We start from the raw sequence: 14,988 nt of genomic DNA on the forward strand, positions 1-14,988 counted from the left end.
CATCATTTGCAAAAATCAAAAGGTATGAAACTAAATTTCAATGTGGTTGTATTCGAGTTTGGGATGTGACACTATATATAGAGAGATTTTGCTTGTATGGAAAGTTGTTTACTTTCTTTACTTGCTACATATATGGAAGATATTGCATGAAAATATGAAATTTTCTTTCTACATGTAGGATCCTGGGATATTTTAGTTTAAAAAAAACGGTAGATTCTTTTTCATAATGACTCGGACGTTATTGCGGTTATTATTTTTTTTTTATTAAGAATGGAACTCAAGAAAGATATCTTGAAGTGTTTAATTTCTAGTTGAATATTTTATCAAATTAATTTAATTTTACACACAAAAAAAAAAAAAAAGATAAAATTCGATTTTTGTAAAGTAGTCAAATTATTCTTTTATATTACAATTTATTTATTTGGAACGGCTATATTTTAATTTGAATAATAACTTTAAAATATTGAATTCACAAAAATGTATGCTGTTCAAAAAAAGAATTCATAAAAATGTATATGCACACGTAAAGTTTTATTATCTAATCTTCATCACCATATATCTTATATTTCACAAATATTTTATTAATAAGAAAACACTTATTTTGATTTGAAAATTAAAATAAAAAAAGGGGTGACGATGCAGCTTGTTGCCCGTTACCTTCTGTTTTGATTTAACTTGTCAGTTATAAATAAAATGTTATTCATAATAAAAAAAAATTAAAGAAAAAAAAAGTTATTTTAGCTTAAGATATTAACTGTTATAATGGTCTACTTAATATTAATACAGAAGATATTTTAACGGTTTCTGGTTATATTGGGATTTGGTTAGATCTTTTAATAAATTAAAATGATATATAGTATTTGTGTATTAAATTTATAAGTTCAAAGCCGTTAAAAAATAAATATATATTTATACGTTCCAAAATGATATATTGTTAGTTACAAAATTTGGTTGAGAGATCTTTTATTTAGTTATGATATGTCAATGAGAGAAAAGAAAAGGTGTCGTGTTTCTAATAAAAAAATCAAATACAAATATTTTTAATGTTGAGCTGAAGGTTTTACTGCAAAAATGTGATGACATTTTCGTAATTATTTACTCGTAGAGTAATTATCAAAATTACCCTACAAATGATCTTGTAGGGTAATTTTATTGTAGAATAATTTTGTAAAATGATCTTGTAGGGTAATTTTGATCTTTGTAGGGTAATTTTGTAGAATATCATAAATTCATAATTACTCGACAAATAATCTTATAAGATAGTTTTAATCTTGTAGGGTAATTTTGTAGAGTGTCATAATTACTCTACAAATGATCTTGTATGATAATTTTGAGTTGTATGTTGTTTGATAAACTAATAGAATAATTTTGATACACTTGTAGAGTAATTTTGATAATTACCCTACAAGCACATTTTACAAAATTACCCTACAAGATCAAAATTACCCTACAAGATCATTTGTAGGGTAATTTTGATAATTACTCTACGAGTAAATAATTAAAAAAATGTCACCGTTTTTTTACTTTGTCATGCCTTTCGTATATTTTGTACGATAAGATTGTTTGTACGAGAACTTTTCCCGTGTTTCTAATGGGGAGTAGTGCTGACAAATCGTATCTTAGCAGGTTTAACAGGTTTCTGACGACGCGAACAACACGTGAATACAACTCGTTTAACTACTTTATATCTCACATGTCTATAGCACAGTTTTATGTTTTATGTATTAAGAAGGAGCAATGATGGATCCTAGCCTTCTAATTTAAATTATTTTAAAAAAAAAGTAAAAATCACATGCTATATTTTCAGTAAACAGGTCTAATCATGTCTTATACAGGTAACCAATTGTCAGCCCTAACGGGGAGGGAGTCATGCCTTATCTAGTTGCTTCAACATGGCTTGATGAATCACTACAAGAATTTAGAGTAATAGCGGCGACATTAATAGCGGCGACAGCCAACATGTCGCCGCTATTGGTCCAATCCGCAATCCGGTGTCCCTTGTTGAACGATAGCCATACGATTGTCACCATGATCCAACGGCTGCGGATCTATTACATCAACATCGGCGACATCATCAATCAATAGCGGGGACAAAGTGTCGCCCCTATTGGTCGATCGAATAAGATCATATTTCAGCGCCTTTTTTGTTTCCCTCCACCTACTTTCCCCCAAATCTTCAGCGGACTCACGGTTTCCTCTCCAAAATCCGGCGAATCTTTTCATTCCTACTTCAAATCGGTTAGTTTTATGTTGATTTTTTTGTTTATTTTTGTTATATAGGTTGTTAATTTATTGGTTCTTGGTGAGTATAGGTTATCCACCGGCTAAATTGTAACGCCCTGTGTTTTGTACTTTCTATTTATAGCTTGTCTTACTCGTGTTGCTAATTTTGGAAGCTTTGTATCATTGTACTCGTTCCTTCTAGTACTCGTTGTATACTCGAGATTTTGATCATGAATGAAAACTTGCATTTCCTTGTTACATACTATACATACACCATAATACGATTAATCATGAGATCATTTGATACTTCTTTGTGATACTTACAAACATATGTTGAACTTGTAAATATGTGACATATACTTGTTACTTACAAACATGTTACATACTTGTACATTACACTTTTTGCCTAGTTAAATCATGTTTTATTTCATATTTCACCTTGTTACAAGTTAGGGGAAACATTGTTGCATATTATTACACAACTTAACTAATAAAATTACTCATTATAATGTTTTAAAAAAATAAAAAACTAAAGAAACATGGCAGCCCAAATTCAGCAAAATTCAGCCCCATATAGTTGGGTTTTGTGGGCTAGTTTCAAGGTGTAACCCCTTCTAAACACTTCCAAAGCCCAACCCATTGAAACCCTAATCCTTCCCCCTATAAATACCACTTATAACCAGCCTCCCTACCACTTTTGCAACACTAAAAACTCTCAAAACATCCTCCAAACCGTAGCTGAAAGCAAAGGTTCGAGTAGATTGACACCCCTTCACGAAAATGAGCATAACTCACTCAATTCTTATCCGATTCACTCGATTCTTTTTCCTACTTGCTTGTATAATCATGGGGTTCGATTCCTAGACTTCTCCTTGGAGAAATCAGACCTGGAAATGCCCCGAAATAGTCCATAAACTTTCTGTTTGTTTTTATGTTCATCAAAAACTTGTTTAAATCTATGCAACTTGTGTCCAACACATCTCATACCTATGTCCTAATGCTTACAACTTATCCCATGGTTGGTTAAGCTTAAAAACAAGGTTGAGACATCTAAATCAGAGGTTAAAACCTCATAAACTTTCTGTTTTTAATTAGGGTTTTACCCACAAGTAATGTTCAAGTGTGAAACTTGTTGAATGTGTGATGGTTGGATTAGCTTGGGCTATCCTTCATAAGAATCCACTCATTACTTGATGTTTTGCTATAGATTAGTTGTTGTTAATACCTTGATACTTGTATGTTCATGACCCTCCTTGTTGTTTATAACAAGTATAGTGGTGAACAATAGAGGTGCCTAAATGGAAGCTTGTTCTTCCTACCTCATGTATGTATTCTATGACACAAAGAGGTACCTAAATGGAGACATTAATCTCCTACCTCATGCTTGAATCATAAGACTTGTAAACTATATAATATCTAAGTTATTCTATATGTATACATCTAAGTAACTAAGACTTGATGATGACTTAATAGTTATTTGTTAAGTGGACGTTACATCATCTATGACCATGCCCTTGTTATGACTCTAATGGATCTTAGAATCCATGAAATCATACCAACTTTTTTGAGTTTCAATAGTGTCAAGAACAAGAGTTATGCGTACAAGATGATTATTTTCACCTATGTTACTTTCTATATATTAAAAACTCCGAATCTGTAATCTTCCGTTATACGCCAAACTCACACACCTACGTTTCCTTGTGTAGAAGGACAAGGTGCTCCGAACTAATTCATCTACAAACTTGCTCTCGGAATTTCAAGTCACCACTTGTAAACCGTGAGTATACTCGTATTTCCCCCTTTTTACTTTTACCACTTTTGGGGTGTAACATGTTTACCTATTAACTTACACATGAACACTTTGTTAAACACATGAACGTTCCTATAACATGCTTGTATACGTGATGACTTGATACTTTAAACTTGGGTTATTCTTATGTGTTGAACTTATCATTAACTTCGTACGAGCCAAACCTTGACATATGTAGCGCTATAGGATTAACGACCCGCCCGTAAACTTGAGGTTATGTCTTGAGCATATTGCGTTTTCTTGGTTTGATATGTTAGACACATGCCATATTTAAGGTTTATCTTGAATCATATGCTTGCCATGAGGAATTGTTCACACTTTTTATCTTATGCTATGTACGTACCAAACTTGTATACTCGCCTTTGCTTTTGCATTGAATTGTATTTTTAAACATGTTACAGGTTGATGATGATGAAATGAAAACGGATAGCAAAGATGCCTAGATACTCACTTAGACGTTTAGGTTTAAAGTGTTGTATCAATTTTGTTTATGTTATGTTGAACAATGTTGTTATTTGCTTTTCTTGTAATGTTTTGACATTTATTTTGGAAATGAAATTTGGATTATTAAATTATTGTCACAAATAGCGTTATGATGTCTCGAGCAATCTTCACACTTCGTCTCATCCCGATGTTTCCGCCATTGGTTGGGGTGTGACAGATTGGTATCAGAGCCATAACTATAGGGAATTAGGAAAATTGCCATGCTTTTGCCCTAGTCTATAGTTTTAGGAACTTTGTCTCTTATTTGTTGTTTAAAACATTTGTGCTCTATCTTACATGCTTCCTAGCTACACTTCTTGTTAATAAATTTATGTGCCTTTCCTAAGGCAAACACAAATACACTTATGCTATATTTTTATATATTCTTGATACATTATCGAGACGAATTTACCAAAATAGGCGTGAAACCCACAATTTGGTAAACGACTCTCACTCTACCTTTAATCTATTTTTGCACGAAATTTCACCATTAAGCTAGGAGTGACATCCACAACTTAATGGTAATTTCCATTTCAACTCTAGTGGACCCTTGTCAAAGTGTCAAAATTTTATTTTGGCCGACAAGTACCAACCACATTTAGGGTACGAAATCGTCAAGTTAGGGGTGAAACCCGCATCTTGTCGATTAAGTCCCATTCCTTGATTTTTATTCTCGCCAAAGTCCCGAATGTTCCAATCATTTAGAGATGTGTAGTAACCGGAAGGGTAAGATACCGTTAATCGCTTCTCGACGAGAGTATCTTACTTATAGGCCAAAGCACAATATCTCTAAATCGAAAGGACTTTCGACCCACTTTGGAATTGTCGACGTTTCTCTACCCGAAACATTCCTATGTTTTATTGAGCCTCTCTTTTATGTATCTCAATTTATATGTGATTTTATACTTGAACGTTCATTCATTTCGAAATGTCGTTTTAATCATGTCGCACATTATCGCAATCACAAACAATAATAATTCTCATGAACCAACTAAATTTATATTTTCCTATTCGCAACTTATGTGCTATACATGTTGAATGTGTGTTGGAAACTTATGCTTTATGTGAACTTTACTTGGTACTTGAACATCTACTTGCTTTGCATACACAAACCTTGTTTTCAATTAATGATCAAAGTCTCATCCTTTCCCTTCTCTTTCAAATCTTTTAGATGTCTTCTAGTTCATCCAAGAAACTCAAGTCAAAGAAGGGTTCGACCTCCTCCGCCATGTCCCAAAAGGATTGTATGAAGTTTATGGCTAAACAATTTGCAAAGGTCCTACCCGACATTGTTAGCAAGATCCAAACCGATTCACCCCATGGTTCGGTCGACTCAAAGGCCGACAAACCCAAATCGACCTTCCAATTTAAGCACTTCATGGCTTGTAAACCCTTAGAATTTACCGGCAAGAATGGCGCTACCGCCATGATGAACTGGTTTGATGCCATCGAGCTTACCTTCTTGCAAAGTGGTTGCCCTGACGAACTAAGAACCTTGAATGCAACCGGTGTGTTTCGTGAAAAGGCACTTGAGTGGTGGACAACTGAGCGTAACAAGAGAGGAAACGAGGTCACACACGCTATGCCGTGGGACGATCTCAAACAACTTATGAAGGATCACTTTTGTCCCCCTCACGAACTCCAAAAGTTGGAAAATGAATTCTGGAACCTCACGCAAAAAGGGAGTGACATGGATGGTTTGATTACACGCTTCAAGCAGCTTAGTGTTCTATGCCCTGGTCAAGTAGAAACCGCCCCCAAAACCGTGGCCAAATTCATTCGTTGTGTTGCACCTTCTTTAACAAACCATCTTGCATCTGCCAACCCTCAAACCATTGAAGACGCGTACCGCATAGCTACCGAACTTAACAACAATTGTGTTCTTCATGGAACCTTTGACAAGGTTTCAACAAAGAATGCGCACCAAGCCACCATTGACTCCCCTAATGAGTCTAAACCCTCCCAGCAATCTAAGAGAAACCAAGGCAAGAAGCGGAAGGCTTCAAGCCAAAACTGCGCGGTCGTCACTCCGCCAAACCCACAACCCCTTCAAACTGTGCCTGCTTTCGATGGTGAACGCAAGGTTTATACTGGAACGCACCCAAAGTGCGACAAATGCCGATATCATCACCCCCCAAACGCTCATTGTCGAAAGTGTGACAAGTGTGGCCGGTATGGGCATCTCTCGCCATACTGTCGTATCCCCCCACAGGCCTACCAAAACCAAGCTCTTTTGGCTCCAAATCAAGTCGCCCCTGTGCGAGCATGCTTCACGTGTGGTGATACCAACCACATGGCCAATGTGTGTCCTCAACGATATCAACCACAACAACCTCGACAGCAACAACCACAGCCACAACCCCAACAACAACAACAGGTTCAAGAACCCGCTAGGGGTCGAGCTTTCCTTCTCACCACAGCTCAGGCTCAAAATGCAAACGACGTCATCACTGGTACGTTTCTCATTAACCATGTCTATGCTTCATGCCTATTTGATACTGGTGCCGATAAAAGTTTTGTGTCGTTAGAATTCGAGTCTTTGCTCAAGTGTAAACGCTCTAAGTTGCCAAAATCTTTCGCTGTCGAAGTTGCTAATGGTAAAACCGTCAAAGTCAATTCTGTTCTCTCCAATTGTTCACTAATCCTTAACGATCATACGTTCTCAATCGATCTCATACCTATGCAAATGGGTAGTTTCGACGTCATAGTAGGTATGGACTGGCTTAGGCGAGTTCGTGCTGAAGTTGTCTGTTCTGAGAAGTTTATTCGCTTGCCTCTTCCAAATGGTGATTCTCTACACGTCTATGGTGAAAAGCCTTCTCAAGGCCTTAAGCTTATGTCATGCATCAAGGCAAACAAGTGCTTACGCAAGGGTACCTTCGCCTTTCTCGCCCACATCGTGGAAAAGAAGGATAAAGGCCCAAGCATAAGTGACGTTCCTGTTGTACGTGACTTTCCGGATGTATTTCCCGAAGACCTTCCTGGTCCTCCTCCTGCTCGTTCTGTCGATTTTCGCATCGATTTAGTGCCTGGCGCTACGCCTGTCGCTAAGTCCCCCTATCGTTTAGCACCCTCTGAGATGCAAGAGCTCTCGAGTCAACTTCAAGAGCTTCTTAACAAAGGCTTCATACGCCCTAGTACTTCTCCTTGGGGCGCTCCCGTTTTATTCGTCAAGAAGAAAGATGGGTCCTTTCGTATGTGTATTGACTATCGTGAGCTCAACAAGCTTACTATCAAGAATCGATACCCTCTTCCTCGCATTGATGACCTCTTCGATCAATTGCAAGGCGCAACCTGCTTTTCAAAGATCGATCTTCGTTCTGGGTATCATCAACTTCGAGTACTCGAAGAAGATGTGCCTAAAACCGCCTTTCGTACGCGTTATGGTCATTATGAGTTCGTGGTCATGCCCTTTGGTTTGACCAACGCACCTGCTGTCTTTATGGACTTAATGAACCGCGTGTGCAAAGCATACTTGGACCTTTTTGTGATCGTCTTCATCGACGATATCCTCATCTATTCCAAGACGCAAGCAGAGCATGAGCAACACTTGCGCCTTATTCTTGAACTCCTTCGTACTGAACACCTATATGCCAAATTCTCCAAGTGTGAATTTTGGTTACAAGAAGTTCAATTCCTTGGTCACACTGTCAACAAACTTGGTATTCACGTTGATCCCGCAAAAATCGAAGCTGTGAAAAATTGGGTCGCACCTAAATCTCCGTCCGAAATCCGTTCGTTTCTTGGTCTTGCTGGTTACTACCGTCGTTTTATCTCCAACTTTTCGAAAATCGCTGTTCCTTTGACCTCCTTGACTCAAAAAGAGAGACCTTTTGTTTGGGGTCCCGAACAAGAAGAGTCTTTTCAAACGCTCAAGGACATGCTTTGCAATGCTCCTATCCTAACGCTTCCTGATGGTAACGATGATTTTGTCGTGTATTGCGACGCTTCAAACCTTGGTCTTGGTTGTGTCCTTATGCAACGTGACAAAGTTATCGCTTACGCATCGAGGCAACTCAAAATTCATGAGAAAAACTATACTACTCACGACCTTGAACTTGGTGCGGTCGTTTTTGCATTGAAGATTTGGCGACACTACCTTTATGGTACTAAATGTGTAGTCTTCACCGACCATAAGAGCCTTCAACACATCTTCAATCAAAAAGAACTAAACATGTGTCAACGTCGTTGGGTGGAATTGTTAAACGACTATGACTGCGAAATCAAATACCACCCGGGTAAGGCGAATGTAGTAGCCGACGCCCTGAGTCGTAAAACTCACGTCCAAAGTATCCGTTGTTTCCAACTCGTCCACGATCTTCAAAATCGCATACGTAACGCCCAGTATACATCCGTTAATGAGGGTAACCTCTACAACGAAATGCAATGTGGTGCTGAGAATAGTCTTGTGTCCAAACCCGATGGTATTCTATACTATCTCAATCGCATCTGGATTCCCAATCGTGACGATCTTCGCAATTTCCTGATGAAGGAGGCCCATAACACGAAATATTCTATTCAACCTGGTGCCGATAAGATGTACCATGATATGCGTACTTCCTATTGGTGGCCTGGAATGAAGAAGGATATAGCCACCTTCGTTTCTAAATGTCTTACGTGTTCCAAAGTAAAAGCCGAACATCAACGTCCCTCTGGCTTGCTCGAACAACCAATAATTCCCGTTTGGAAGTGGGAGAGCATTGCCATGGATTTCATCACTAAGCTTCCTCGCACTACAGCTGGTCATGACAGCATATGGGTCGTCGTTGACCGATTGACCAAATCAGCTCACTTCCTCCCCATTCGTGAAGACTTCAAAGTCGAGAAATTGGCTAAGGTCTACATGAAGGAAATCATCTGTCGTCATGGGACACCCATTGATATCATTTCTGATCGTGATGCTCGTTTTACGTCTCGTCTTTGGGAAACTTTTCAATCTGCTATGGGTACTAAGCTTAACCTTAGCACCGCCTTCCATCCTCAGACTGACGGTCAAACCGAGCGTACTATCCAAACCTTAGAGGATATGCTTCGTTCATGCGTAATAGATTTTGGTGGCAACTGGGATTCATACTTGCCCTTGGCTGAATTCTCGTACAATAACAGCTATCACACGAGTATCCAAATGGCTCCTTTCGAAGCATTGTATGGTCGCAAGTGCCGTTCGCCTATTTCTTGGCACGAGATTGGTCAAGCCCAAATCACCGGTCCCGAGCTTATACAAGAGGCTACGGACAAGATTTTACAGGTTCGAGACAACTTATTGAAAGCCAGGAACCGACAGAAGAGTTACGCTGACAAAGGACGCAAACCTATGGAATTTGAGACAGGTGACAACGTGCTTCTCAAGGTATCCCCTTGGAAAGGCGTGGTTCGATTTGGCAAGAAAGGGAAACTCGCACCTCGCTACGTTGGTCCTTTCAAGATTCTCGAAAGGATTGGCAAGGTTGCGTATAGACTGGACCTGCCTGAAGGACTCAGCAATGTACACCCTGTCTTCCATGTGTCCAACTTAAAGAAATGCCTAGCTGACGAAGGACTCCACGTTCCTCTCGAAGACTTGCAAGTCAACGAAACACTTCACTTTGTAGAAAAACCGGTCGAAATCATGGACCAAGGAACCAAGCAATTGAGGCGCAGTCGAATTCCTATTGTCAAAGTTCGATGGGAAGGAAAACGTGGCGCTGAATTTACTTGGGAGCTCGAAAGCGAAATGAAATCGAAATATCCTCATCTTTTCCCTGAGTCTTCCTAAATTTCGGGACGAAATTTCCTAAAGGAGGGGAGACTGTAACGCCCTGTGTTTTGTACTTTCTATTTATAGCTTGTCTTACTCGTGTTGCTAATTTTGGAAGCTTTGTATCATTGTACTCGTTCCTTCTAGTACTCGTTGTAAACTCGAGATTTTGATCATGAATGAAAACTTGCATTTCCTTGTTACATACTATACATACACCATAATACGATTAATCATGAGATCATTTGATACTTCTTTGTGATACTTACAAACATATGTTGAACTTGTAAATATGTGACATATACTTGTTACTTACAAACATGTTACATACTTGTACATTACACTTTTTGCCTAGTTAAATCATGTTTTATTTCATATTTCACCTTGTTACAAGTTAGGGGAAACATTGTTGCATATTATTACACAACTTAACTAATAAAATTACTCATTATAATGTTTTAAAAAAATAAAAAACTAAAGAAACATGGCAGCCCAAATTCAGCAAAATTCAGCCCCATATAGTTGGGTTTTGTGGGCTAGTTTCAAGGTGTAACCCCTTCTAAACACTTCCAAAGCCCAACCCATTGAAACCCTAATCCTTCCCCCTATAAATACCACTTATAACCAGCCTCCCTACCACTTTTGCAACACTAAAAACTCTCAAAACATCCTCCAAACCGTAGCTGAAAGCAAAGGTTCGAGTAGATTGACACCCCTTCACGAAAATGAGCATAACTCACTCAATTCTTATCCGATTCACTCGATTCTTTTTCCTACTTGCTTGTATAATCATGGGGTTCGATTCCTAGACTTCTCCTTGGAGAAATCAGACCTGGAAATGCCCCGAAATAGTCCATAAACTTTCTGTTTGTTTTTATGTTCATCAAAAACTTGTTTAAATCTATGCAACTTGTGTCCAACACATCTCATACCTATGTCCTAATGCTTACAACTTATCCCATGGTTGGTTAAGCTTAAAAATAAGGTTGAGACATCTAAATCAGAGGTTAAAACCTCATAAACTTTCTGTTTTTAATTAGGGTTTTACCCACAAGTAATGTTCAAGTGTGAAACTTGTTGAATGTGTGATGGTTGGATTAGCTTGGGCTATCCTTCATAAGAATCCACTCATTACTTGATGTTTTGCTATAGATTAGTTGTTGTTAATACCTTGATACTTGTATGTTCATGACCCTCCTTGTTGTTTATAACAAGTGTAGTGGTGAACAATAGAGGTGCCTAAATGGAAGCTTGTTCTTCCTACCTCATGTATGTATTCTATGACACAAAGAGGTACCTAAATGGAGACATTAATCTCCTACCTCATGCTTGAATCATAAGACTTGTAAACTATATAATATCTAAGTTATTCTATATGTATACATCTAAGTAACTAAGACTTGATGATGACTTAATAGTTATTTGTTAAGTGGACGTTACATCATCTATGACCATGCCCTTGTTATGACTCTAATGGATCTTAGAATCCATGAAATCATACCAACTTTTTTGAGTTTCAATAGTGTCAAGAACAAGAGTTATGCGTACAAGATGATTATTTTCACCTATGTTACTTTCTATATATTAAAAACTCCGAATCTGTAATCTTCCGTTATACGCCAAACTCACACACCTACGTTTCCTTGTGTAGAAGGACAAGGTGCTCCGAACTAATTCATCTACAAACTTGCTCTCGGAATTTCAAGTCACCACTTGTAAACCGTGAGTATACTCGTATTTCCCCCTTTTTACTTTTACCACTTTTGGGGTGTAACATGTTTACCTATTAACTTACACATGAACACTTTGTTAAACACATGAACGTTCCTATAACATGCTTGTATACGTGATGACTTGATACTTTAAACTTGGGTTATTCTTATGTGTTGAACTTATCATTAACTTCGTACGAGCCAAACCTTGACATATGTAGCGCTATAGGATTAACGACCCGCCCGTAAACTTGAGGTTATGTCTTGAGCATATTGCGTTTTCTTGGTTTGATATGTTAGACACATGCCATATTTAAGGTTTATCTTGAATCATATGCTTGCCATGAGGAATTGTTCACACTTTTTATCTTATGCTATGTACGTACCAAACTTGTATACTCGCCTTTGCTTTTGCATTGAATTGTATTTTTAAACATGTTACAGGTTGATGATGATGAAATGAAAACGGATAGCAAAGATGCCTAGATACTCACTTAGACGTTTAGGTTTAAAGTGTTGTATCAATTTTGTTTATGTTATGTTGAACAATGTTGTTATTTGCTTTTCTTGTAATGTTTTGACATTTATTTTGGAAATGAAATTTGGATTATTAAATTATTGTCACAAATAGCGTTATGATGTCTCGAGCAATCTTCACACTTCGTCTCATCCCGATGTTTCCGCCATTGGTTGGGGTGTGACATAAATCTCTTCGTTTTTACCGATTTCTTCTTCTAATCGGTTAGTTTTGTTACTTTTATGTTGAATTTCTTGTTTAATTTGTTATATATGTTGTTAATCGGTTAGTGTATGCTAGATAACATCACCGCCGGCGCCACCTCGTCTCCACGGCCACCACCTAATCTCCACCGTCACCATCTTTTCTCCTCCTTCAAAATCGGTTAGTGCTCCTTCTCTTCGTTATATATGTTGTTAATCGGTTGTACAGTTGCTTAGTTTCTTAAAAGTCTTAGAAATATTATTAGTGTTTCTTGTAGTGAACCATGAACTCACTAGCTTTATCTAACATATCATGTTTCTCAGTTGAATACAAAAAAGTTCTTTTAAAAGTCTTAGAAATATTATTAGTGTTTTCAACCCTTATAATATTCTGGTTAGTTTTTATTTCAGACTTTGTTGTCTTTAAATTTTATTTTTATCTGAATTCTTAATATGTACTTTTGATTGTTTTGTCAATCAACCAAACAATCTTCGGATAAGGTGTTTACGCCTCATTAGAGGTAGTTTGCCTATACGGCAATTTTTTTTAATCCATGTTGTTTGTAAAGTTTGAACCCAAGATCTTCCAATCTCAAACCCATATGTTTATGTTTATTTAACGTCTCATCTAAGTTTTAATGTTAAACAGGGTTTGAAACGTCTTGATACGTACCGCAAAACTCACACCGATAAAGATGGGAATTTTGTTGACCCAGTAGCCGAGCAGAATTATGTAAGTATCTATCTAAATATATATATATATATATATATATATATATATATATATATATATATATATTTATATGAGTAAATTACAACCGGTGTCCTTTACGTTTGTACCCTTTTAACTAAAGATATTACAGAGTCGAAGCTGTAAAAAATGGGTTTGAATTGCTGTTAAAAAGGGGGGTTTATATAGGCTGTTAAAAATAGGTTTAATTGTTGTTACAAAATAGGTTTAATTGTTGTTATATAGGCTGCAAATGCTGCCTAAAAGCTGTAAACAAACGGGGGTTTATATAGGCTGTTAAAAATAGGTTTAATTGCTGTAAAAAGGGGGGTTTGAATTGCTGTTAAATGCAGTTAAAAATGGGTCAATTTGTTGTCAAAATTAAACTAGTTTAGCACTAAAGGACATAGGGTGTTAAAAACTAATAACATAAAGGACGGAGCCTGTAACATCTTTAGTTAAAGAACACCGGTTGTAATATGGTAGAAACGTAAAGGACACCAATTGTAATTTACTCTATTTGTATTTATATTTAATCATCTTCGTAAAATACAGCTTAATCTAGAACGCGAGATTATGGGCGGAGAAAGCAGCGGTTCTAACCAGCCGAATGAGGCTGCCGTGTTTCAGAACGTTTTGGGTGATCGACGAGGATGGTTCTGGGGGCTTGGGCCTAAACCTTCGAATAAGCCATCGAACACTTGTAGTGCGCAACTTCAAACCGCACAACCCTTTTCGAAGGTAAACTATACAATTTGACTTCAAAAATATAGTAAACCAACTATATGTTTTTGCTAATAATATTGGGTTTGATATGTGTTAATGTAGGAATACGTTTCGACTTTGTTCCAAAGTCCGGCATTTGTAAACCAACTTGAATCCTTTCTTGCGGCGAGGGGAAAGCATTTTGTACGGATATTTTAGAATGTTATTTTTCGGATTTTTTTAGGATGTTATCTTTCGGATTTTTTAGGATGTTTATTGTACGGAAATGTTTTATGCGATTTTAGTATGTAAAGCATTATGTTTGTTTAGTCTGTTTGTTTTACGTAAAACTTGGAAATTGGCAGGTTTGTTCATAACGGAAAACACTGCAAATACAGCGAAAAATTAAAAAAAAAATTGACTTTTAGCGGCGACATATGTCGCCGCTATTGAGTGAAAACTATTAGTGAAGACATTTTTAGCGAAGAAAAATGTCGCCGCTAAAAGTCCTAATCATTAGCGGCGACAAATTCCAATAGCGACGACATTTAGACCTTTAGCGTCCAAGATTTAGCGGCGACTCAATAGCGGCGATTTGTCGCCGCTATTAGCTTTAGCGGCGACAAAATGGACTATTAGCGGCGACTTTTGTCGCCGCTATTGGTCGACTTTCTTGTAGTGTGTACCGACTTAGGGGGTGTTTGGGTTAGCTTATTTTGGAGTAGCTTATGACTTATTGACTTATAAAAGTTAATAATTTGTTTTTGCAGTGTTTGAATTAACTTATTTAAGAAGTTTTTGTGTGTTGAGAAGTTATTTTTGAGAAGTTAAAATTTTAACTTCTCACTTATAACTTATATAAGTTAAT

At 37.2% G+C, this 14,988-nt stretch overlaps 1 protein-coding gene across 1 annotated transcript; it reads left to right on the forward strand.

The window, feature by feature from the left end:
• Positions 1-13,239: 13,239 nt before the first annotated feature.
• On the forward strand, positions 13,240-14,396 carry LOC118490551. Its single transcript, XM_035988247.1, has 4 exons — positions 13,240-13,248; positions 13,335-13,418; positions 13,971-14,156; positions 14,244-14,396. Exons 1-4 carry the CDS (start codon positions 13,240-13,242, stop codon positions 14,337-14,339), a joined length of 375 nt encoding a protein of 124 aa, XP_035844140.1. The 3' UTR covers positions 14,340-14,396.
• Positions 14,397-14,988: the final 592 nt, after the last annotated feature.

This window comes from Helianthus annuus, chromosome 3, assembly GCF_002127325.2.
Source record: "Helianthus annuus cultivar XRQ/B chromosome 3, HanXRQr2.0-SUNRISE, whole genome shotgun sequence".
Taxonomy (NCBI): domain Eukaryota; kingdom Viridiplantae; phylum Streptophyta; class Magnoliopsida; order Asterales; family Asteraceae; genus Helianthus; species Helianthus annuus.

What these genes read in the sequence shown, in the direction of transcription:
- LOC118490551 (XM_035988247.1), top strand. An exon ending in CAGTAGCCGAGCAGAATTAT is followed by an intron (nt 13,419 to 13,970) that starts GTAAGTATCTAT and finishes CGTAAAATACAG; the next exon opens with CTTAATCTAGAACGCGAGAT. An exon ending in CCGCACAACCCTTTTCGAAG is followed by an intron (nt 14,157 to 14,243) that starts GTAAACTATACA and finishes GTGTTAATGTAG; the next exon opens with GAATACGTTTCGACTTTGTT.